The 26,601-nt window shown below is 37.0% G+C and overlaps 2 protein-coding genes across 5 annotated transcripts in view; both read right to left on the bottom strand.

The window, feature by feature from the left end:
- Positions 1–7,329: 7,329 nt before the first annotated feature.
- On the bottom strand, positions 7,330–18,421 carry LOC127420127 (uncharacterized). The gene is made up of 12 exons (XM_051662144.1): positions 17,899–18,421; positions 13,808–13,907; positions 13,258–13,308; positions 13,008–13,151; positions 12,428–12,514; positions 12,259–12,340; positions 11,981–12,117; positions 11,590–11,736; positions 11,222–11,323; positions 10,750–10,825; positions 7,935–8,011; positions 7,330–7,751 (listed from the first exon to the last, which is right to left on the bottom strand). The coding sequence occupies exons 1-12, from the start codon at positions 17,985–17,987 to the stop codon at positions 7,680–7,682; spliced, it is 1,164 nt and encodes a 387-aa protein (XP_051518104.1). The 5' UTR covers positions 17,988–18,421; the 3' UTR covers positions 7,330–7,679.
- Positions 18,422–18,843: 422 nt separating this feature from the next.
- ttll10 (tubulin tyrosine ligase-like family, member 10) overlaps positions 18,844–26,601 on the bottom strand; it is a 53,936-nt gene continuing 46,178 nt past the window's right edge. For 2 of the 4 annotated variants that reach the window (XM_051662140.1, XM_051662139.1), the window contains exons 8-12: positions 26,190–26,361; positions 25,938–26,078; positions 24,565–24,681; positions 23,623–23,716; positions 19,901–22,976 (exon numbers count right to left, since the gene is read on the bottom strand). In XM_051662140.1, the coding sequence (XP_051518100.1) occupies positions 22,234–22,976; positions 23,623–23,716; positions 24,565–24,681; positions 25,938–26,078; positions 26,190–26,361 (1,267 nt within the window). In that variant the 3' untranslated portion in view covers positions 19,901–22,233. The other 2 variants (XM_051662143.1, XM_051662141.1) reach the window with 2 other exon arrangements.

Raw genomic sequence — 26,601 nt, forward strand, 5'->3', positions numbered from 1 at the left:
ATATTGAAGTATGGTGCATTCTTTTACTTAAAGCTCAATCTGCTTGACCAAAAAGCAGAGTACATTTGTTTCATTGAGTCATTGCGCATTTCTAAAGTGTCTATTCCAGCTGTAATGAATTATACTGTAAACATGCATTTCAAATAGGAAAATAAAGCTATGCATTGCCTTTTTGAATAACATGTAATCAATTATGGAGGACTAGAAGTGCCACATACAATCAAAGGAATACATTTGTAATTTATTTATTTGAAAAATAAAAGTATACATAAATTCCTTTACAAATTTACAAATAAATAGGCATAAATTAAAATAATGAAAATGTATATAAAGAGAAAATAATTTATTAATGCATAATTTTTAATCACTGTTCAAGTTACAATGTAAAAATCTACTTAACAAATTTCTACTTCAGAGATACATTTAACACATTTTTAACAATTTCAGTTTTTTCAGTTGCACTTTTGTCATTTCATTTACAGTGGCAAGAAAAATTATGTGAACCCTTTGGAATTAGGTTGTTTTCTGCATTAATTGGTCATAAAACGTGATCTCATCTTCATCAGTCACAAGTATAGACAAACACAATGTGCTTAAGCTAACAACACACAAACAATTATAATATTTAATGTCTTTATTAAACACATCCCATTTAACATTCACAGTGCTGTGGAAAAAGTAAGTGAACCCTTGGATATAATAACTGGTCAATCCTCATTTGGCCGCAATAACCTCAACCAAGCATTTCCGGTAGTGCTGATTAGACCTGCACAATGTTCAGAAGGAATTTTGGACAATTCTTCCATAAAGAACTGCTTCAGCTCAGCCATAATCTAAGATGTCTGGTGTGAACGGCTCTCTTGAGGTAATACCACAGCATCTCTATTGGGTTAAGGTCTGGGCTCTGACTGGGCCACTCCAAAAAGTGGATTTTCTTTTTTAAACCTTCTGTGGTTGATTTGTAAGGATTCGCTGAGAAAGAGGACCCAGAGAGCAATGGCAGATTAACAGAATATTTAATGAAACTTCAGGAAACAAAGTCAGAAAACAAAACAGCACACAAGTGCAGAGTAGACTGCAGCTGAAACTCGGGGCTAAAGGGAATGAAGGTTCCGGACTCAACCGCTGATAATGGCCGGACAGGAACGGTAAAGACCACTGATGAGGAGAGGTGAAGAGCGGGGAGGAAGACCAGGTGGTGAGCAGTGTGAGTCTGCAGGGATATGAGGTTTGGCAAAGATGAGGAGCATCGACTGGAAGCAGCACTGAAAACAAAAGAAAGAAAACAAACAGTGAAAAACAAACAGACCGACAGGAGACCAAACTATCATGAGGTAAGTCACAACACAATCTGGCACAAGAAAACAAACACGAGGGAGTTATAAAGGAGAGGGGAAACAAGGGACAGGTAGGGTTGACCAACATAATGAACCCACCAAACGCGAACACACGGGATAACAACCAAACATTTTTGATCTTTTGAGATCTCTTTTTGCAAGACCTGGTTCACGTCAGCAGATGCTTCTTGTAAATAGCAAACTCAAATTGTTTGAGTGCTTTTTGTAAGTAAAACCCACTAAGCTCTAACCCACACCTCAATCTTGATTCAGTAATTGGATGTCAGGTTGCCAATTCCTGATTCTTATTAGCTTTTGTTGACGTAGTTAACCTAGGGATTCACATACTTTTTCCAAACTACACTGTGAATGTTTGAATGATGTATTCAATATGTACAAGAACAATAAAATAATTTGTGCTATTAGTTAAAACAGATTGTGTTTGTTCATTTTTGTATCTTAAATCAAGATCAAATCAGATTTTAAGACAAACCTATACATAAATGCAGGCAATTCCAAAGTGTTCACATACTTTTTCTTGCCATTGTAATTATTTATTGTATTTACACCAATTATTTTTTATTTTATTTATGCCTGTTCTTTTACTTTTCACATTTGTTTTCTCAATTTTCAATTCTTCTGTACATGCTCAAAAGGCCAATGTAAAGAAAACTGTCATTGGACATTTGACCATGTGGAAGCAACCAATGAAATTTAAGACACATTCACTTTGACACAGCATGGCTGACAATGAAGGCAAATTACTGGAGAGAGAGAGAGTGTTGATTGATTGATTTCTGTAACACAAATGCTCCATTCAATAAACATTATTTCTATTTAATAATGATATATAATTGTATTGCTATATTTAACCCACATTTGTAATCAATGAAATAAACAATTCTAAATATATATAATTATTTGTCAATGTGTAAATGAATTTATTTACATTTTTATTTTCAAATAACTAGAATAATTACTAATTGATTTCTTTCTTATTTGGCACTCATAGTCCTCCAAAAGCAAAGAATTTTGCACTTGGTTATTATTAAGAATTGGTAGCCCTTCAGGTGATACTAACTGTGGTTCATTTCTTTTACTCACTTTTGCTATGACTAGCATGTGTCGTTACTGCTTGTAGCATATGGTGCTAAGCTGCCCAAGGCTCATCATATGGATCTGTTGAAATATTTAGTAAAGTAACAATATCCAATTTAAATGGGTGAGTTTTAAGTGGTATATCAACCGTTACATGACCAAGTGTTTTTTAAGCATTTATCTTGTACATGGGGTCTCAGAGACACCTGACTCTTGGAGTTAAAGTGAAATGTTTTATGCTTTTGTCATTAGTTGATTCACTAAAGCAGAAATATAGTAAAGCTACATGTTTGCTAATCTAGTGGCACGTTGGAACCAAATTTTTGATATTTCAAGTGATGTTGCAGTTGAAATATAAATATTAGTTTATGCTACTAGTTTAAGAGGATAATTTACTTAATAGTAGCAGCATAATAATAGGAAGTATGGCAAACTTTCAAATTATTACTGTTCTTTATGTCAGTAATACTCTTGTTTCTTTTCTTTTCTCTCTTTTTTTTTTTTTTTTGTAATATAGATTTGTGTGCAAATTGTTTGTGGATTACTGATATTCTGAGCATGTCCTATAAATCACATTTGAAATATAATCCTTTATGTTGACTATGTAAATAAAATAAATGCATATATTCTAACTGGAATTGCCTCAAATGTCTGTGACAATTCCGTGACAGTAGGTCAATTTTTCTGCTGAAATAGGTCTATGCTTACCGAAAATCAAAGCACTGCCCCCAGTGGCCAAAGCTGGAAGTGTTGTTCAATGTATGGGCACGTGTGAGCTCCATTTTCCAAGTGAAATGTCCACAGAGTGGTGCCAAAGGTGAGTTGTATTTTTAATGGTAAATAATGTAATACAGTCAACAGGAATGCATATTTTTTTAAACCTAGATCAAAACCCCAACCCTAAACCTCCAAATTATGTTAACGTAATTACTTCCTGGTTTGCATGGGACCAGAACCTGTGTCTCTGAGGCTGCTTGTGTAACACAGGAAAAGGTCAACAAGTTTGAATTGATGCAAAAATGTCTCATATTAGATGGTAATTGTCAGCAATTCAGCAGAATGGGGTCGATATCAGGACACTAAAACATTTGGTAACAACATATCGATTTCCCATGTGATCATGTTGTAAATGTAGTTCAAACACCAAAACTTCTGGTAAAATTTAACTTTCTGTGACCAGGATTCCCAGCAATGTATGCAGGCAGCTACAACAAAGCATGTCTCATTAAAAAAAAGAGTTTCATTCTAGGCTCCTCTACCCTGCTCACCTCATATCCCATGGGGCAATAAAGCAGCCGGGTACAAGGTAAATAGAATAGTTTCTTTGTCACAGCTGTTCTAAGAACCTTGAATGCTTTCCAACTGTTGTAAATCAGAAAAGGAGCTGCCTTTAGAAACAGATAAGTGACGGACTGCTGAGGCCCAGGAATGCCTTCTATTACATCTCATTGAATTTTTTTTAAATTAATTTATACAATGCTTTGTACCAATGGTGAGGTCAGAAATCTCCAAGTGGGTGGACCTTGGTAAAACAGGGTGAACCTCTATTTTGTGACTACTTTCTGGTTTCACTGTGAATATTATTAAGCGTACACCTTTCCACAGTTGGAATGAGTCAATAATCGCTACTGTGCATCTATATCCCTGAAGAAGGGATCTTTAATTTAGTTGACAAACTCTCCTTTGGCTGACGTTTTGTGCTTAGTGGAGCTACTGTAATGGCGTATAATAATTATTTTGAATAGTATGTAAAATTAGAGGGTTTGTTTCTTCCCTCAGCCTTATCTGTGTTCTGGATCATTGTCATAGGCATTATTTAAGGATGGGACAGGTGGGACATGTCCCTACCACTTTTTATCTTTGCCAAATTTGGATTTGTTTACAGGAGCGACTCAATGAGAGGTGTGGTGCGACCCATTTCATTTTTTTTTTTTTTTTTTAATAAATAAAAACAATAAAATAAATGCTAACTATATTTCTAACATATGGTGATTATCATGCATGTGAGCTATTTGGCATACAACAAAATGCAGTTTATTTTTATTTGCAAACTATTAGTATATTCCGGCCATTTTGATTGGGTGGACCAGTGCCATCCTGGCCTTTATGTGGCCTCATCTCTGCTTTGTACTTATAAGTATAACAGTTAAATCAGGTAGACTCTACTAATTATTAAGTATACCAAAATTACCTGCTCTGTAACCCTCACATACCTCTTCCTTAGGAATCATTTACAGCTGTAAATGTTTCATATGTCATCAGTGGCATTTATTGGGCACACATTTTTCATCACTTCATTTGATGAGGAAGACTTGACCTGCTGCCTTGGTTCTTCATAAGGTTTCTTAGACCTAGAGACATTTGGTATGAAAGAATATAATTTGCTTGTGAATTAACTTACCTGAGAAAGTGACTTCTACTTACAGTACCTGTGTGATGATAACTGCCAGTGTTGATGTTGTACAAGATGCTTCCAGATCTTCAGTTGCAGTTGTTCGGGTATTATTACTACCGTATATTCAGATGACTCTTTTATATTCATTTAATACTGTTTACTCAACTTTTATTGTCTTCCTATTAAGCCAAACAACCCAAAAGATGTGATACAATGCAAGAGTAATCCAGTTTCGGCTTCTCGATATGCATCTTCTAACTTGTCTGTAAATATAGACTCAATAATGCAGCACCATACATAACTGTAATACACCCTATACTGTAGAAGTCTTCTGCTATGACACCTATGATGCTGGTTATGATATTTTGTATGCATTAACCACTGCCCTCTGCTGACTGTAACCTGCAACTACACAGGAAGCGTTCCAAGCAAAGGTGGCGCAGTACTCACTTAAAGGGGGCTTCACACGGGGCACGTTTGCTGCACAACGCGACTCATCATACTTTTTTTTTTTTTTTTGTGCCATTATTGCACAGCAAAGTGAACGAAAACTGCGTAACTCATCAGATATGTCCAGGGGAAGGCGGCTTGCTGCTGCTCCCAAACTGCGTTTTTTGAGGAGACAGCGATTGCAAGGAATTCATTTGCATCTTTTTTACACTGCACGCTTACTCACGCTCGTGTCCAAGGTGAAGTTATCGCCACTGTCATCTCCTATTATACCCTATATTTATAACCTATAATAGTATTTATATATAGTATTTATAAGGTGTATAAATAGTTAGACAGACAGTATTTATAGTGTTGATTGTACTTGTATGTCATTGTGGTGTCCTTTTTTTGGGGGACTTTCAGGAATGTGTGGATCCTTGTGTGTTGTCGAAACTAATGATGTAGTCATCGGCTTAAACGCATGCGCAGGTTACTTCCTGAACGAATGCGCACCCGAGTCCGAGTTGCTTTCATATTCACGCGAATCGTGCTACAGTTCCATTGCAACCGAACTCAGACCACCTCCTACAGGTAGTCTCAGGTTTGGTACCGCGGTGCGCTCCCCTGTCCGCGTGACAGCTTTCGCATTACCAATTTTTCATGCGAATTGTGCTCTGTTTCGAACTAAACTGCCAGTGTGAAAGCACCCTTAGATAACGCCTCAGCGTGTGAATTGATAACCCTTTCAGCCACTCTTCAGCCCTTGAAAATAAAAACCATTTCAGTTGATGAGGTTGGATACAGACATTCAAGCTGCTCAAAATGCACATGAAGCTTTCAATCGAGATATAAATCTGATGAAACTAAAAATAAGCACTGTGTGTTTACTTGTTAATATATACAGTATGTGAAATTTTAGTAACCTAATGAGTGACTGCTGGCTGGTCAAGCATAGTGAACTATTATAGGCAGACAAACAGACAACTTGTTTATCTGGTTTAAAATTTAAACTTACCCTGTGTTGACTGCCTTATACTGTCCCCAAAGAAGCAAGTCCATAAACAAAGGAAAAGGGGTGATGGAGAGCATTCGAAAACTAGTTATAAAAAGACAAGTTGCCTTGTGGCTCTGCCTGAGCTTGGGTGTCTTTTTTTCCCCATTGTCTGAAAATGTTGAAAGTTAATTATTCCAAATTGTTTAAAAGTTAATTGGAACAGTGTGTTATGTCTTAAAGTGTTAGTTCACCCAAAAATGAAACTTCTCTCATTATTCATTTACCCTGATGCCATCTCAGAAGTGTATGACTGTCTTTCTTCAGCAGAACACAAATGAAGATTTTTAGAAGAAGAGCTCTGTCAGGTCCTTATAATAGAAGTACATAGGTGCCAGCACTTTAACGGTCCAAAAAATCATATTTAGGCAGCATAAAAGTAATCCACACGACTCCAGTCGATCAATGAATGTCTTCTGAAACAAATTGATACATTTGTGTAAAAAATAAACCGATAATTAAAATGTTATACAATTTTAAAAAGCGCTTCCTGCTAACATTAACTGTATTTGCTAGTTCTAACAAGCACTAGCTAGTAACATTCCCTCTACTTGAAGTGTTCAAATTGAGCTTTCATGGTTTGTGTTCAGTTCAGTTCAGTCAAAGGATTAACTTTAAGTTTAAGTGTCAAATGAATGAATTATCTTACTCAGTATTTCAAATTAAGATCAATTGACATGCATGTGTAGTGCAAAATCAAAACCTGAAAGTTCTATTAACTTAAACTTGGGAGTGTATTAACTTATATATTTGCCTAAATTTTTCTGAGTTCTGCTAACTTAGGGTTTACATTAGTAAATTAAAAAATAAATAAATTTAAAAACCTTAGGTTGGTTAAACATGTGATCCAAATATTGGAACCAAATAGACATTTTAATAGATGTTATTGTTGGATTACTGTATACTGTTCTTCTGTAGAGGATCATCTATTTTGTGACAGCTTTTCTAAGAACCTTGAATGGATTCCAGCAGACATAAAAAGATGCAGCAGTTAGTAAGAGGTAAGAGAAAAACCATCTAATTAAAGCAATTTATTACATCTCAATGAAACATTCGGTCCTCATATTATACAATGTTTTGCACTTATGTGTGCTTGTTTGAAGCATGTTCCCATTCCCTTCCTCAAAAAGAGATATTTACAGAAACAGAATAGACTGTACTAACTACTGTCTAACAGAATTATCTGTTCTGTTTCCTTGCTATTGAAAATGAGTTGCTTATATGAGTACAACATGTCACATCCAAAGGAATCAAACAGTAAAAGGTTAATTTGTCATCAGTAGCATTCATTTGGAACAATGAATGATTGGTGTATGGTCAAAGAGAGACTCTGGTCACATTCATTTTGATTCCCTTCACATCTTCTTTAGCTTCTGCGCTTTTTTGGCATAAGAGGTGGAGGGGTGTGATGTGGCAATGAATCTGCCAGTTTATCAGGCTTTGGGAGATGAAAACAAAACATTAAATGTTAACCTGCTCAAGATTTATTGCACAAGTTATGTTCTGCTCAGGCTGTATATCTTGTAAACTTAGAAAGCTGTTTGTTCTACTATAATAATTAAAGCTTGTCTTCGAACATAAAATATTGTTTAAAATCTGTTTAGAATGACTGCAGCCTTGCCTGTTGCAACTGGAAGATCCAGCTTTGATAATCCTCAGGGTAAACACAGGAGACTAGCAGAGGCTCCATCAGTTCACCTGGAAAACACATGATTACAGATCAGCATTAAGGTTACACCAGTTCAGAAAACACACTGGAGTTGTTTCAAATTGTTATGTGACTTGAATTCTGTTGGTAACTCTTTTGGGCTTGTGAGGTGTGCAACTTTCTAAGTCTGCTTCAAGTAATTTTTTTAACATGGTACGTTGCCATTTTTAAATGTAATGCTTCTTTAGCAGTTGCACAAAATACAAACAGGAACATTTAGCCAGTCTGAGTGTGTTTATCACACAGCTATTTTGTGAAGGTGAGTCATAAGTGTGTCTATGACTAGCACAGATCATTTGATTTCTGAGTCTTCACTCACAGATGCAATGTATCCAAATTTGGATTTCTTAGGGTTTATGAATTCCCAGTACATCCCAAAGACAGCAAACACTGAACAGCTGATTAGAGACAAAATACCCCAAAAGTGAGGCATTATGCAAGATTAATGCTGTTTCCTGGGTGCTCATTAAGAGTCATAGTGACTTCTCAGAAAAATACAGAGTCACAGAACACACCAGCACAGATATGAGCATTAACAGAATCTAAACCATTAACATAGAAGTTCTATCTGTGATGTAGAAATACATTTCGACGATGGCAAAACAACACTAGCACCACATAATGACTCTGTCCCTGTACAAAGGCTCAGATTCACAAGCCACTTCATTGTTAAAAGACTCCTGGATCCTGTTGCTGTGGAAGCTGAATTTGGGGCTCCAGCTCTATATGCAGAACTGTGGGAAGCACTTTTACAGTTTCCCATACAACAGAATCTTTTATACAGGATTCAGCAGCGGTAGGCATATAACAATTTCTCTCACAAAAGCTAGCCTAGTTCTTCGGCCAGTGCTATTTGTGGTGTGTAATGGGACACCGTAAATTTAGGCAGTAGTGGATTCACAAATTGAATTGTTTATGCTTTCAATCTTTTAATGTGGGAACTTGGACTTTAAAGGAATAGTTCACCCAAAATTGTGGAGAGTGGACAGTGATTTTAAATGCCAAGTAAAAAAAAAAAAAAAAAAGCACCATCATGATGTATGGAAAAGTGCACTGTAAAAACTGCTGTAAATTTACGGCCATATTCCTACAGCAATCTACTGTGATTCTTAAATACAGTAGTTTGCTGTTAAAAATGTTGCATTCTGGGAGATCAAGAGCAGGCTCACTGTGAAGTGACTAGTTTTACGGTAAATAGCTGTTCTTCTATGCAAGGCATTAGGGGAATATGAACATTTAAAATCATGATATCATCTTGGTGAAAGCTATAGTGACATTTTGAAACTTTAGTTTGTGGCACATGGTTAGTGTTCATGATGTTTCTGACCAACACATCACATGTTCTTTATCATCTCACATCAGCCTTCACATGTCTGTATAATGAGTAGTCCAAAAAAAAAAAACCTTTGAAGCAATGTACATATTAAATGTACAGTTTGGCCAGGATTGAACAGTGAATTTTTTTATGAAAAAAAAAAAAAAAGAAATCTGTGCACAGTAAAATAACAGTATAGCACTGCATTTGGGTTATAATGGTGAAATACCCTTAAGCCTTTGCACTTGAATAAGTATGTATGCTTTGGCAATGCATTGGGGCTACAAAAATGTACAAAAAAAATAAAAATAATAAAAATAAAAAAAATTATTCAGACTTAATAGAAGTCTTAGTTTAATTAGTGTTGTTGTTTTGTTATCAATAGTTGTGTTTTGATTGAAGTCACCAGTATGGTGATTAGTGTTCTCTTGAGCTGGCACCTTGGACCTTCTATATTATTATATTATGTCCTTGCAGACAGTCAATTTATGTTTAAGTAGAACACAAGTTATTACACTGTGCTACTTGGAAGACAAAACCTAAGGTCAGACTGAATATCTGATCCTACCTTGCAAATGGCACTATATGTGGCAATAGTGATCCATTACACATAAAAACATAAAAGCAAAAACAGTAAAGGTTATTTCAGCAAATTGAGTGTTTTATGTTTTTGATGAACTTGCAGCATAACTCGAGTTGTTAGCAAGACACACACAGAAATCAACTCTCGGCATACAAAACGCAACAATGGTGACAATTAACAAACATACTTTTATGTAAAAAAGTAAAAGCTGAACATTAAAATACAAGTAACTTAGACTACAACAAAAACAATGTCAAAATGAACCAGTAAATAGTAAAAAAATCGAAGTAATTTCTTCATGCCGCAGTGCATGCTGGGAATATATCTGTTAATTTCAGCAACAGTAGATAGTATGTAATTTGACAGCTTTATGCTGCTAAATTACAGTTGTATACTGTAGCTGTAAAAACAGTATCTAGCTGTTAATTTCAGCGACAGCAAGACACCGTTCATTTTACAGTAACACGCTGGCAACGCTACTACCAGTTCTTTACTGTTTTTTGATGAGAAAATCTTTAACAGTGTGCTGCTCGGAAATTCTGCCGAAGATTTTCTTTTGTGTTTTACGGAGGAAAGAAAAATAATTCTGGGTTGCAACGAAATTGGGGAGAGAAAATAGTGACAAATTTTCATATTTGGGTGAACATTGTACATAATGTGATAATAAAGCTATTTAAAATTAAGTTTGCCATAGCTATTAAAAAGTATGTGCTGTATGTTATTTTGCATTAAGTTCATTATTTTATGTTTTATGACAGGTGCGTTTTCATGATAAATGATAATACGCTACAGAAGATGAGAGTGATACACTGGTTGAGGAAGACACTTACCTGTGAGTTCAAATTCCAGTCTGCCAGGCAGTGCAGATTTTTCAAAGGCTTTAATGCTCTTCAGTGACAGACGACCCTTTCATAGAAAGCAGTGATATAACTTAGTTAGTGCTGTGATGTTTTCGCAAAATGCATACATAGTACTTTAATAATTTTGTATTTATTGGTGATTGTCTTAAAAAGCAGTATCATAATCATATTGAGGTGAATGATGGCCAGAAGGTTATGCATTATCATTGTGCGAAGATTTCACAAAATGCATTTGATAAAGGAATGTTACCCACTCTTTTCTTTTAAAGAAACAGCACGTAAAAACGCACTGTCAGCATTTTCAGTTAGTTCTTAGCAGCTGAACTGACTTTTAGATCAAATGAAATTCACCATTCTTGTTAATTGAGGTTGCCAAAAACATTTCTATGGCTCTCTGTAGCAGACCTGTAGAGCTCATTCTTTGTCAGCAAGATCAGCTTACCTCATATTTTACTTGTACACGTTGACAGTCAACAGACAGAATGAGAAGGTCAAATGGAAAGAGCACAAGCAAGCGTTCCTGAGGTCCCTGCAAAACCCGGTCCTATTGTTTGAAAGAGAAACAACACTTGTGGCATATTACTGATTACCACAAAAAATAATGTCAACTCGTCTCTCCTTTTCTTAAAAAAAGAAGCAAAACTTGAGGTTACAGTGAGGCATTTACAATGGAAATTAATGGGGACAATATTTTATAATTTTATAAAAGCACTTACAGTAATTCTTCTGTTAAAACTTGTGCATTATCTGAGCTGTAAAGTTATTTAAATCATTGTTTTTACTGTCGTTTTATGGTTTTAGGGTTGTGACCTGTGAGCATACGTTGCTGATGTGTACCAGTGAAAGGTATTTTGGATAGCCCATGTGATGAATTGCCGTCCCCTCCCATTGCAAGATGGGAGACCGCAGTAAATATCTTTTAAGCTCCTCCCTTTTCCAGCTCTCATTACATGGCACCTGGAATAGTGAGAAAAAATTAAAGCCACTCTTTTTTTTTCATAAACAGCAAATTTATATTTTTAGTGATAAGAAATATATTTTTATATACTTGCTATTAGTTCTGTTTTACTTGTTTTTTTGTTTTTTTGTTTTTTTTTGCTGTTTCTCTGGGCAAATATAATCAGAATTCACCGTTCAGCAAAATGTTGGAGAAATTTATTACATTTTATGAGTCCTGTATCAAATCTGGAATAAAATATACCAAAAATGAGAGAGTACTATGGGGGGGGCTCAGTTGTTGCCTCAGGCATTTGTATCTCCTGTCTTCAATGTTCTCCATCCAGGCTTTTGTTTCAGCAGCACTTGCACAAACAAAGATCTTTGAGTCCACCATAGGTCCTAGAGAATATCATAAATCAATGTACTACTATCAAAAAATATTTTGTTACTTCAAATTTTTTATGTTCAGGTTCAATTTAACCAATTAGGTTTCATTTTTAGAGGGCTGAAATAGATGTATAAATGAAGTAAGATACTCACCGCTAATCTCAAACATATGTGGAGAACTGGGGTTCTGTTGAGAGATCAGACGCACCTCAATGGCTGAGAGAGGAAGAATGCCCTGTCACGAGACAAACTGATATGTCAGCATGGGGAAATGAGAGCTCAGAGTGAAATTCATGCCATTAAACATTCCTTACACTCTTACCTCATAAATAAAATCATGATTAGAGCTGTCCAAAGCAAGCATTAACAGATGGAAGGAAAATAAAACCAGATATCGTTCGCTCATAGCCTGTAGATAGAATTAATAATGCATACAAGTTATAGTTAACCAAAGCTTTCGACATATACTGTACATTACATGGCCAATAGTAATGTTTTCAGTATTTAGATAAATGTCTAATTAACATATTTTTTTAGATATGCCCATTACTAATAGGTAGCTGTGCAGTGTGTAAAACCTCATTCCCCCAGCCTCAAGAGGCACATTAGTGACTTATGCTAGAGGTTGGAGCCTTTAGCTTCCTTGTTAGTGCGCCTGCCTCCCATGCCGGAGACGCCGGGTCAGGTCTGGTTTCACATGCATCCAACCATGCAGTCTCCTCTCAATTAATGCCCATGATTTTGAAATTAAATATTTAAGAAGTACATATGGGTCTGGTGTATGGGTGTCCATTGTCCAAATACATTTGGACATGTATATTGTAATTTGGGGACAGTAGCAAATGTACTATGTTGTGTCCATGTGAAGCAGTATATTTTGAGAGACTTTGATGAATTGTTACCTTCGTGTAGCCACTGTGTAAATACACAGAAGATGAGTGGATAATGTCTCCGTAGGTGTGTGGAGCCTGCCCTTCCCATTCTCTGATTGGTTGAGTGTACAGCCTATGATGGAGCTCCTCTTTTGTCCATCCCCAAAGCACTATCTGAGAAACAGCATTGAATCACATTCTCTACTTGTAATATTTAGATAAATGTCTAATTTTCATTGTTTGAATAAACACACTGATGAAGCTTGCCAAGCAGACCTACTTTTGAATTGGGGCGCTGTTTCAGCTCCCTTGCAGGGAAAGGTTCTGGGTCCTTGCATAAGACACAGATGCAGAGATGCAGATAAAGTTGACAAATACTCTGGTATTCAGTGCAGACATTGGAATCATCTATATTTGAGTCAATCAATTTAATTTCAAAACATGATACATGTTGCAGCCATTAGCATTTCATACAATATTTTGCCAAATGCACTTCAGATCTATTGTGATAGGAGTCAGTTCAGCCACATCCACTCTAATCCATTTTCAGTTTGTTAACATCATCATTTTCTGAAGTATGTGGTAATGGAGAACAATTTTGAAACATTATGTTTTTCGGTGGAGAAAAATGCTGTTCTAGTGTGGATAAGAGGCATAAACATTGCAAAATGAATGTGTTCTCAAACAAAAATGTCTTAGGGTGGGCATGGCCTTTTGCTGTCTGTTTGGAACCTTGATATAGTTTTTTGCCTTTTTTATTTTGTCAGCATTTTAACTTCTCTGTTAAAAACATAGCTATGCCATTCCCACTTCCTGTTTACTGGTTTTACCTCTTTCTTAAGGTGCCTGACAGAGGGGCAGTGACTGGGATCTTCATGTGTGCCATTTCGTGTGGAAATTTGGAGCCTACATTCAGCAAGACTCCAGAGCCTGAAACAGCATATGGCCAAAATCTGTAAAATCCTCTTTTGTCCAGCACAATTCAGAATTTAATTAAATACAGTTAAATTTGCAGTGCTTTGCAATTTACATTTAAGCCACACTCAAAAATGTACAAGTTTGAATGTCTTTTTACATTATATAATAAAATATCAAACAAAGTGACATTTAAAGAAGGATAACACATGCACACTTTTCAGGCAAAACATTAAAAAAAGAAGTTTGCATAGCATCTTTTGTTTTTAGATTTTGCATTGAAATTTACTGAATTTACTGAAAAGTTTTTGAAACTTAAATATCCCCTAAACATTTTAGTTTTGGGCCACTGTTTGATTAAGTTGGCAGGAGCATTATTTCAGTCATGGTTGTTCTTTACAAAAAGCTTGTTATAAGCGGCTATTTTGCATATGACTGTTCTTGCACTTTGAACTTAAGCTTGCAATAAGATAAAACGTCAGCCCTCTAAATTCTTTATGTTTCCAAAAATCAATCTGTATGTGTAGACTGGTCTAAAAGTTGCCTTAAGACATCGCCATTTCTGAAGTTATACTGTAATTTAAGTTAAATAGCTTCAGCTTACACCTCCCAAATCTTTCCTGTTTTGTGCAGACCCCCAAAGTCCCTCTGTTCTTGCTCCATCTACCCAACCTGCAAGCAGGATGAGTGCCCAGACATAAGCAGCTTATTGTGGTTTGTAAATGACAGGCAGACACTCACCATCTGACCCTCTATGGGCTCATCGCTTTTGTGTATACTTCAACAAGTATTTTTCAAGACCATTCCCAATATGATAAGTGATCTATCTTTTTTATTACTCCAAACAGACTGTTTTCACCCTTGTGCATTTGACTCTAGTGAGTATGTGTATTACAGTTTTTCTCAATCGCTTTAACTCAATTCCCGAATGAGAATTATTTTTTTTCATAACAATAAGTTCAAATCTCAGAACAATTAGTTTCTTGTTCACACCAGATTTGAATTTCTTATTCATTTAAACAAATTGCACGTGTTTTGGCACATGTGTGCAAAAGAGTAAGTACAATTGTCTACAATTTGCACAATAACTAAATGCACATGGCTTGCTGATCAAAACTGATGAGTTGATTCTCAGTGAAACTGTCATACTCTTCACAACTTCTAAACATTCTTTCATCGTGTGAGCCATCACATGCAAAATTATCCATTCAGTTATCAAAATCTGTCAGACATACATGTATATTCCATAAATATCTATGACATGGAATGTTTGTGATGTCTGCTAAATCTCTGGCCAGACCAACAAGACCAAGAAGATGGGGACTTGTAGTGTTATGTACTGCGAGGAGGTACAAGAACTACCGCAAGTTTTTTCATTGTTGCATGGATTTTTTTTTTTTTTTTTTTTGCATGGATGACATGTAACACATTGCTACAAAAATACATTTACTGTATACATACAAATGTGTGTATCCATTTTCTGTGTAGTACAGTATTGTACATTATTGACTTTTCCCAGTAAACTGTTACCAACTGTTGAAATCGGTATCTTAAAAAGCTCAGTGTGATACACAATAGCATTCAGCTAGACAAAACTGACAGAGGTTTTGCCTTCTTGTATAGTACAGTCAACAAAAAAGTAGAGCAAATATGAAATTTGTATTTAACAAACACTTCCAGGGTTGACTGCCATGGTGAAAAAACATCTAAACATTTTGACCAGTACGGCTCACACGATGACAAAAAACTTTTCATTTTGGTGGCATTGGCACAATAACTAGGGTTTGAAGCATGAATTAAATGTTTTGGATGAGTTACTACATTTAGCAAACATGCAATAGAGTTGTGATGTCCCATAAAACAGTTGTGACAATTGCACTTACAGTTTAGAAAATGTTAAGACATTGGCAATGTTAAAAATGAGCCAAAGCGACTGAGCAAAACTGTAATACTTTTCAAACAGATGTGTTTATTTCTGCAGATTGGCCATTGTCTGATCCCTGTTCCTCTGTTAGTTTGGGCATATAAAGCATATGAGCTCTGATTAACTCCCACTTTAATCCCTACAGTCTCCTAATGAGAGGATTGAGGCTTCCAGCCTGGAGTAAGACACTAGACTGCTCAAATACACTTCACTCCTTTAATTGGCTATACTAGCTGCATTAGTTCTGCCTCATTTGGTGTACTAGAGGCTCTAATGAAATCTGTAGAAGCAAGTCTGCTGCTCATCCATGGTAAACACTATCTTTGTGAGAAGGATAAAACAACTCAAACTTGCACAGTAAGCTCAAAAAGTTCCATCTCAACAAATACATTTACACATTTGGCAGACACATCCAAAATGACTTAGGCCATGTTCACAAAGTCAGAGTTTGGGATGGATTACTGAATTTATTTACAAGAGTACAGGAGACTCGAAATATCATTTTTATACAAAAGCTTACAGAAGTGGCTTGACCTGTCTACAATAACCGAAGTCAAGTCACTCTGTAAACAGCAAACAAAAATGTGTCCACAGGCCACGGTCAGAGACACTTTGTGCCTGTCAATCATTTTGCGTGTTCTCATAGTATTGCAGTTGCAGCAATTTATTAAGGCTTAATGCCATTTTTATGTCATGTTGCTAATAACAGTTGCCAGTTGAGGGTGCTATTTTGGTGCTGTTGTTTTTGACAACCATTTCTGCTCAGTTACGGTCTCAATAAAGCTCATTTGGTATCTCTGAAGTGTGGGGTTTTGGAAAGAGGGGGGTGGCTAATCCAACGTCTCAGTTTGTGGAAATTCTATAACGGCTAAAATCGCTTACCTTTAACGGAACCCCACATGAAAACCACGAGACATGTGGGTGTGCAGTTCAGCATGGCTCTCGCATTAAATGATGTGACTGATAACTAGTTTTCCATTATGGTTCTGTTCACACAGCACGGGTTTGCCGAAAATACGGTTGTGAGTCCTGAAAATTTAAGGATGTCAGTTCAGTTATCCACAGTTTTTCTGACCAATCACTGGGTGGCACCATTATAATTCTGATTACCATCTCATTGTTTTGTGGTTCTGGTTTCTATAAGAAGCAATGTAAAACTACTGAACGAGCGATCCAGATGGAGAACAACAACCATTTTAAGTGTTAGTTGGAGTAAAAATGAGTTCAGGCTCAACTTGTGCAGTTGTTGGCTAAGTTAATGACATCAGTGGAACAAATCGCAGGCCATCTCTTCATGTCATCTCCCCACTCGGGTGAGGCACTGTCGAAGATGGTCATCGCGACTCAGTAAATTATCGGTGCTATGGAGCCATATGTTTTTTCGTTTGGTAATTTACTATGCTAAAGATCACATTATCCGCTAAAAACAAATGCCGATGCGAGTCAAAACACTGGAGACCGGAAATCGAAAACATGAAGAAAAAAAAAGTGGATAGAATTCAGCATATAGTGGATTGTCACTCTCGCAAATAACTGAAATGTGTGTGAACTTTGCGGTATTTAGCACTCTAAAACAGGACCGACAACTGTATTTTGCTGCTGTGTGAACGTGGCCTTAGTGTTTTCAAGTTATACATTCATCAGGTGTTCCCAGCTCTGTGCTCTACCAGTGAAACTACAGAAACAACCCATTTCAAAATTGGCAGAATTCAAGGAAAAATTACATAGGTAAATGTGTCCAGATGGAAAATTCTCTAGAAATCACTTACTGGCTGAAACTGAAACTTTCATATAGCAACTCTCTGTAAAGAACATCCCCAAAATATTCTAAAAGATTTCCAGCAACCTCAAAATTCAACTGTAAAAAATTAACTGTTTAGTTTCGTATAACATCATGGACAGCTGCTTTTATTTTAGCACCAACATGATTATGCCTAATGCGGCTACTCTTTTCTACTCTTTGGGCTAACACTCTGAAAGGAGGAAGTACTATTTCTATGCTCATTCTGTTTGATCATGAGCCTGTATTACAAGATAACTGCCTATTCAAAGTAACAGCCATGGTTGTGGTCAAATTCTTACCCTGCATTGTTGATTTCCATGAGTTCAATCTCATCAGGGCCCACTTCATCTATTCCTGTGTGTCTCTGTGTCACACTGCAGCATCCCATACCTCCAGAACACTCTTGTCTCTTCACCTTACCTCTCCCTTCCACTGCTCATTCAGTCTCCCACACAATGGCTTCTCCTCTAAACTAAACGCTGAGGGCCATCTGCCCCTGAGCTGCATTCATACCCCCCACAGCCCACACCCCGAAAGCCACTGGGGTATAAGCAGGGTGCAAGGGTGACAAGGATGCACAGAAGCTTGAATTGTATGATTGAAGTTGGATCTAAGGTCTATCCGAACTGTCTTCGTTTGCAGTTAAAGCAATTGGACAAAAGGCAAAGTTGAGTACAAAGAACCAAGACCAAGAGGAGTGTATGAAACTATCAAGCACAGCTGTCAAACTAGACACATATGCCGCACTATTTCTTCCTGTCAGTATGAGTGGTGACGCAGCAATGACCAATGCAACTTCCTTACTTCACTCTTGTAGTTTCATCTCTGAGTAAGCTACACAAAGCTTGAAAAAAGAAATGGTTTGCTACAACTGTATGTATTACGCATGGGGGATGCAGAGCACCATTGATGAAGCAAATCCCTCTTAAGATGATAACACCTCATGAAGCCAGAGCACAAAAGTACGCACAAAGTAGTCATAACAACAAACCGCAGCTGAAGCTGAGATGTGTTGCACTGTGTGTTTATTAGCGGTGAGGAGTATGTTAATGTGTAGAGGTGTAATCGTGTGTTTGTTTTGGCACATTTGGCACAGATGGAGGAAGAAGGAGGGCTTTGTGGTTGCATTTCCAATACCGCAGACACAAAGCGTGTATGCTGCTTTAAACCTTGTTCTAGTCAAAAACAATATAATGAACTAACCTTCTAACAGAGAGAGATTTAATTATATAATAATAAATGTAAACACTGACTATTTACAATGGCCTCAAAACTTGTTTGGATATGTAGGTCACACTTAAAATTTATGAATATCTTTGCATTATATAAACAAATACCAAAGCAAGTGTCATTTATGTTAAAGAAATACAGCACAAAACACCTTTCAAGCAAAACATTAAAAAGGAGATTTGTTAAAATTACTTGAGAAACTACAGAAGAAAAGCTATGTGAGTGCTGCCTAGGTAGATTACCACTGAAATGTAATTCAGTACTGATTACAAATTACACAATTTAAATTGTAATCAATAAAATAATCGTTTTAGATTACACTTTTAGGTAATCAAATATGATTAGCCTTCTTTTGGATCATTCATTGCATGTTTCATTCATTTTACATTTATTCAGTACCAATTAACACTCCCTTCATTAAACTTTTGTACAACAACATACAATATATATACATTTGTACCATGGGTCTGTTGAATGTTTGATTCTGACTGGTTCACCGATGTTCTAAAGTGTGCAATTATTTTTCAAGGAAACACACAGCTATAAAGTAGTTCCAGGTCTTGGCCGCATAACGGTTCCATATCACTTCGCCAAATAATTTCAGTTATTTCAAAGAGCTGCCACAACAAAATTACCAATTAAAACAAAGACATTGGTTAAAGTAAATCGGTTAAGAACGTCAAAACAGGGGGCCTGGGTAGCTCAGCAAGTATTGACACTGACTGCCACACCTGGAGTCCCAAGTTTGAATCCAGGGCGTGCTGAGTGACTCCAGTCAGGCTTCCTAAACAACCAATTGGCCCAGTTGCAAGGATGGGTAGAGTCCTTGGGTTAACCTCCTTGTGGCCGCTATAATGTGTTTCTCGCTCTCCGTGGGGCGCGGTGAGTTGTGCGTGGATTCGGTGGAGAATTGCGTGAGCCAGTTCTCTGCGGTAACGCACTCAACAAACCATGTGATAAAATGCGCGATTGACGGTCTCAGACGCAGAGGCAACTGAGATTCGTCCTCCACCACCCGGATTGAGACAAGTCACTACGCCACCATGAGGACCTAGAGGGCATTGGGAATTGGGCATGCCAAAATTGGGGAGAAAAGGGGAGAAAATCCATAAAATAAAATAAAAAAGTCAAAACAATGTCTAAAATATACTACATTTATTTCAGTTTCAGTTAAAAAGAGCTCTCGTGCACACACACACACACACACACACACACGCTCACACTTGCACACACACAAACGCACACACTTTTTACTTCTATGCCGAAAAGCAGCGCATCCTCCGTTGCTAGTTCTAACGTTACGTTTTCGCAATAGCAACGAAGGCTTGAGCTGAATCAAAGCTAGATACACTTGATCAATACAACAGTTTCTATATTATCTGAAATATCTGTGGGAAACCCCTCGCGCTCCCCCTCTCTCACACACACTCCCACACTCGTGGACAAACATTGAATGTAACGCACACACTTAAGGCCTAAACATACTCGTGAGAGAAAAACAGAGTCGTCATGTCAGTGTGACAGACTGAAAATGAGTCTGACAGTGAAAGACAAAGTTAAGGTAAAAAAAACAAAAAACATTTAGACACTCCTTTCATTTTTATTATATAAATCAGAGTTTTTAAGTGTTCCAGAGTTACATTGATTTAAGTTCAGTGTCTTTAAGTTGCCTGTAGGTGGCATTACGCTAGAGTGATGAGGAATTTATGTACTGGCAAAAGGTTGATGCAATTAAAGAAAGCGCCAGCACCCTGCAGATGTTAAGCTGTGTTTTCATTATTTTCTACAAGTATGTAATACAGTTTTGTAGACCAATGTTCACCAATATTAACATGTGAGAGATTCATAAATGTTCATTGATGATGTATGTCGAGGTTAGAAGTGATTATTGAGTTTTAAAATGATTATATTAGTCGCAATTCCATAGAGTAGAAGTTGACCTGTAGAAGGAAATGTTGTTAAAGTGTTATACTTACATGTTACCTGCAAAAGAGAAAAAAGGTTGAAGCAATTAAAGAAAGCGCCAGAACGTTGCAGATGTTAAACTGTGTTGTTTTTCATCATTTTCTACAGTTACTAACTCATCCTCCCATGATTGACACAGGTAACATCAGCGCACTCCTGCATCTCAGTGGGGATGAAAAAAGTTATTTAGGTTTACAACGGGAATATGGCAACATGCATCTTGGCTATTTTGAAGCGATTGCTTCTGATGAGAGCTGCAACAAATAAAAGTAATCCCAGAAGTTTTTCTCTTTCGATCCCTCAAATACAAACTCACACATGAACAAATGCACTAATTCACACACGCACTACCTTGTTACTCCAGTAAGTGCTCCAGTAAAGTAGTGCAAGCCTCCGTTGCTAGTTCTAACGTGACATTTTCGAATTAGCAACAAAGGTTCGGACTGTATTAAAGCAGAATGCAGAATCTGTGTCGAAAGAAAGTAGTTCCTCTCATAAGAGCGTTTTAGGGACGAAAATCAGAAAATGTCTTGAGATAAAACCCTGAACGATGTCTTAAGGTGTGGTAACCGTGGTATATGCAGAATAATTGACTCTGGCCCGTTGAATTATTGAAAAATAATGCACACCCGTGGTGTAACGGTCATTACCACCTCGGGTGTTCATTATTTTTAAACAATTTAACGGTCCATTGTCAGTTATTCCTTACATAAACATATATACTGTACAAAACATCCAAGTACTTTTTGGGCTAGATAAGGCATTACAAAATTGTAATTGCATTACTCAGTTATTTTTTCCCCCAAGTCTCTTTGAATGTCAAATTTCTGGTCAAATGAGGAACGGGACCGCACTGTCCTCAATATATATAATGCTATATAGCTAGATTTATCATGTATTTCAGGCTTTGACTCTTTTAAAATTCAGGAGCATAATTAGTAAATTATGCACTAGTTATTGCCAATGTCTGTAGTTAATGAAATCAACAATGTTATAATGTAATCCATAAAAGTAAGTAATCTAAATACACACATTATAAAATGTACTTTAATCCAAGTAATCCAATTATAAATACTAAATTTTTGTAATCTTGTTACATAATCCAGATTACATGTAATCCGTAACTAACCAGTGGTGCCTATTGTATAGGATCGTTTCTTCGCAGATGGCACTTGGTTTGATATTTTGTGATCTCCTGACATTTTTAAGTGTGAATTAAGTGTCCAAATACACTTTGGGGTCACTATATTTTTTTTTAATTTTGAATCACTGCAAATTGTCATGGCAAATTATGGCAATTTAATTAATGACAAGGAACAGAATTAGTCATAAGCAGAAACTCGGTCAGATTCAGGTTATTCTGAGAATAATCCCTCATAATAACTTTGAGTTCAGCATTGAGTGATCTATAACTATAGCGTAGTTCTTTCTTGATGTCATCAGTCATCTTTTTCATTTTCTCTGGGTTCTTTCTTTTCTGTCCACCCAGTCTGGAGGGAGTATGGCTTAGCCAGATGAATCTTGGACGTCTTGAGGTGGCAGCTCATGTGTTCCCCTTTGTCTATCTGGCGGCCTTGAGCGTCAAGCCTTTGTGTGGGTTTTGAGCCTTTGCTTAGTGCAGGTGTAGACAGAGACCTGATAGCACTTCTTACCGGTACTGATTGTGGAGGTGCGTTGAGTTTGGAGACCATTGCAGGTGGCTGCCAGGTGCAGTTTCTGAGCCTTAACACTACACGAGTCTGGACAGGTTTGGGGTGGTGTGGTCGAGGTTGATTCGTTTCATTTGATTTGGATGTCAGGTTCTTCTTGGTTATGGCTGCTGCTCCTAAATGATGCTTAGTTGGTGGGCCCGTATTGGACAAAGTAGCATCTGAGAAAACAAGTTTGGCTTGAGTTTCTGTGTTAGCACTAATTTGAGATTTGCTGGCACTATTGGTTAATTTCCCTGTTGTTGTTGTTGTTGTTGCTGCTGCTATGGCAATGGTTCTGTCGGTTTTGTTGGTGTTATTGTGGGTGGAGTTGCTCTTTAGTTGGAAGGTCGAGAGGGACCCTGCAGTTTTTTGCTTTTGGTTGGTTATGGGCGTAGTCTCACAACTGTACAGCAAAACAAAGTCTCTTTGACTGTTCAGGGGCAGCAGCTTCAGCCCACAGCAAGACTTGTTAAAGATTTCCAAAGTTAGGTCTGAAAAAGCAAGGGTGCTACTTTTTTAAAATCTACTGCTTAGTGTTGTCACACCTTATTTTATCATGTACCATGATCACAAACAATTAATTTCCATAGTGCTTACACATATACATTATTCCTACAAACTAGGAAAAGGGTGTTTTACTTAAAGGTGCTTGAAGCGATTTTTTTTTCATGGAAAGGTATGTGAGCTCTTTCTGCCTGCCAATAATTTTTTGCATTATCAAAGTATTGTTGTTGCAGAGAATTATTTAGGCTTAATGCAATTTTTATGCCATGTTGCTCATAGCAGTTGTCAGTTGAGGGCGCTGTTTTGCTGCCTTTTTTTGAAAACCACTCCTGCTAGATAACGGTCTCAATAAAGCAAATTTATCTTTGGAGTGCAGGGTTTTGGAAAGAATGGGCATGGCTAATCCAACAGCTCAATTTAAGGAAATTCTAGAACAGCCAAAATTGCTTACAGCACCTTTAATTTAGAATGAAGGGACATTTCAAAGTATAAAACACAAACCAAAACGCATTTGTTTGCACAGAATTTACATTAATAGGATTTTAAACTGACAGTACAGTATGTACACTATGTATTAGTTAAACATATTTAATGTATTCAGAGATATATTTTTTATCGAATCAAAGAACTCACCAAGGGTCTCAGTGACTGTCCTAGGCACCACATCTTTCAGTACTTCACAGTTAGTATGCAGCGCTGGGTTACAGTTCATCTCTAGCAACCAGACCTGCCCAAAACAAGTATATATCACATCACAATCAATCTACATCACAAGTTACAAAGATACAAGAAGTTTTATCAAGTGCTCTTTCCTCTATGACAAGTACAAAGCAAACAGAATGCAATGAATTTACAAACTGAAGCAAACCTTACCCAGTAGAGGGAACCCTTTTCCTACTCAAAGTGCTCTATTCATTTTATCTATTTGCCCAGCCAAATATACAATTATATTAAACTGTAAATGTGTACATTAAATTTTTTTTTTTTTAGAAATGTAGTGTAAACATGCCAGAATTTCACATGAACATCGATTGTGAAATGCATGTACATACCTGAGTGAGGCAGCATATTACCTGTGCAAAGCAATTAATTTAAGTGCTAATAGAAGGCTTTTAAGGCGCTGATATTGCTGTATGTGATACATGCTATTCAATCCATGCTATGTGATACTGTCACTGGTTGTTATGTGTGAATCCATAGTGATCCGGTAACCTGGAGACCAGTATCTGTCTGGCATCGGGAACCTGTGTTTACGCTGACAAATGGGTTGCCTGGCAACTGCTTGGCATGGATTGAATTTAGGATGCTCCATAGAGAGACAAATGGCCTCTGAACATCATGTTTCCAGAGCACCATTCCAGCATAAGAAAACTGTATCATAATTGTCTTGAAAAAACTAAGGAGATTACAGAGCAGATAAAGTCTTTATGATTGTAATGCACCTTTCATTCAGTGGATAGTTCTAATACTAATCTCCTGTGTCTGGCTCTGTTAAACCTGCTAGTTTATCACACACACACACGTGCACATATTCATAAAGGAGTAATCAATTATTTTTGTGTGTATGTGTCTCACCTTGAAATCCTCATCAATCAAGAAGTCACAGCCGATTAGGTCAAAGTAACCAAGTTTGCAATCCAGCTTAGCTTTGACAGCCTGAAAGCACTGCATAATAATGTGCTGCATTCTTTTCTGCAACAGCACAATGTTAGGACACAGTTTAATTTCTGAAAACCACAATCAAATATTAATTCACTGTTTAACATGTATTATTAGTTTGTCAAAATGACTATTTTGTGTGTCTAACAAACACACAACTGTACTCAAAAGAAAGCATGTTTGTAAGACTTTGCTATTCAGTTTCATCTTTCTCAATTAATGTATGGGAAGAGCTTCCCTTGTACATTGCATACATCTGAGACTATTGTTACAATGACAACAGTTCATCTGCATCCTTTGCAAGTAATTTAAATAAATCTACATGCAGAAACTGCTAAGTTACATGTAGATCCCACTAAGTTCTTTAGAATTGAAACAGATTAACAGATAATTTCAGTAATATATTTTATAATTACCACTGAGTACACTGAGTTCCACTTTATTAGGAACTCTATGGTCCTAATAAAGTGGTTGCATGGTCTTCTACTGTTGTAGCCCATCTGCCTCAAGGTTTGATGTGTGCATTCTGAGATACTATTCTGCTCACCACAATTGTTCAGAGTGGTTATCCAATTTACTGGAGCCTTTCTGTCAGCTCGAACCAGTGTGGCCATTCTCCACTGACTTCTCTCATCAACATGGCATTTCCGTCTACAGAACTGCCACTCACTGGATGTTTTTTTTGGGGGGGATTTTCCCCTTTTTCTCCCAATTTGGAATGCCCAATTCCCAATGTGCTTCCAAGTCCTCGTGGTCATGTAGTGATCTGCCTCAGTCTGGGTGGCAGAGGACAAATCCCAGTTGTCCCCCTGGGATTCGAACAAGTGAGCTAGTGAACTCCAGGGGTGGTAGCCAGTGTATTTTACCACTGAGCTACCCAGGCCCCCCTCACTGGATGTTTTTTGTTTTTGGCACCATTTGGAGTAAACTCTAGAGACTCTTGTGCATGAAAATCCCAAGAGATCAGTAACAGAAATACTCAAACCAGTCCATCTGGCACCAACAATCATGCCACAGCCAAAATCACTGAGATCACATTTTTTCCCATTCTGATGATTGATTTGAACATTAACTGAAGCTCCTGACTCTTTTCTACATGATGTTATGCATTGCACTGCTGCCACAAGATTGGTTGATTAGATAATTGCATGAATAAGTAGGTGTACGGGTGTTCCTAATAAATTGCTCAGTGAATGTATATCATATTAAAACTGCCCTAGGCCACCAACCACCCTGGATTATGGAAGTTCTCTATTCCTCTTTGAAGTTTTAAAAATTACACAACTCACTGCAAAAGGACCCAGAGCCCAGTCTTTGGGTAGACCCTTTGGCACCATATACATTTCATTAATATATGTATTGAGGTGCTCCATGGACCAGACTGTCTCCTCTTTTAGTAGACTGTACAGAGGATTCTTCTTCTGCATGTACTGAAACATACAAAGTAGAAGTCATACTATGCGATAGTATTTTACAGGTATAGATAAACAGTATAAGCAATAAAGATATTAATTAGGTCTTTAAAATGCATATTATCTTACTTGATTGGTCAAGTGGCCTGTGAGATTGTCGGAGTTGGGGTCATAAAGGTTACATGTCAATCGGACGTAACCATGGCGAAAAAACACCATGTATGGCGAGGTGCAAGCAATTAGAAAGTATGACCGCACATCAAATTTCCTGCCAGTTAGTAGCAATGGGTTCTCGATGTACCTTTTAAATGATAAAAAAAATAAAAAGCATATCAAAATCTAAGCATTCCAGTATTGGTTTTTACTTGCAATTAACCTGAATATTTACCCAAATGTGTGTTTATGCTTGCTATATTTTGTGCAGTTTACCTGTATAATGTATATCAATAAATTGGTGTACATGCTGTTTAAAAAGCCTCAATAATAAAAGTTATATAAAAAAATTAAATAATTGTCCCCTGATTTGACATTACTGTCTGTC

This window comes from Myxocyprinus asiaticus, chromosome 29, assembly GCF_019703515.2.
Source record: "Myxocyprinus asiaticus isolate MX2 ecotype Aquarium Trade chromosome 29, UBuf_Myxa_2, whole genome shotgun sequence".
NCBI lineage: Eukaryota > Metazoa > Chordata > Actinopteri > Cypriniformes > Catostomidae > Myxocyprinus > Myxocyprinus asiaticus.

Excerpts from the sequence above, each read along its gene's own strand:
- LOC127420127 (XM_051662144.1), bottom strand. The coding sequence starts at position 17,987 with ATGGGATGCTGCAGTGTGACACAGAGACACACAGGAATAGATGAAGTG. Across the intron at positions 13,309-13,807 it reads TCAGGCACCTTAAGAAAGAG|GACCCAGAACCTTTCCCTGC; the intron begins GTAAAACCAGTA and ends GTCTTATGCAAG. Across the intron at positions 7,752-7,934 it reads GGATCTTCCAGTTGCAACAG|CCTGATAAACTGGCAGATTC; the intron begins GCAAGGCTGCAG and ends CATCTCCCAAAG.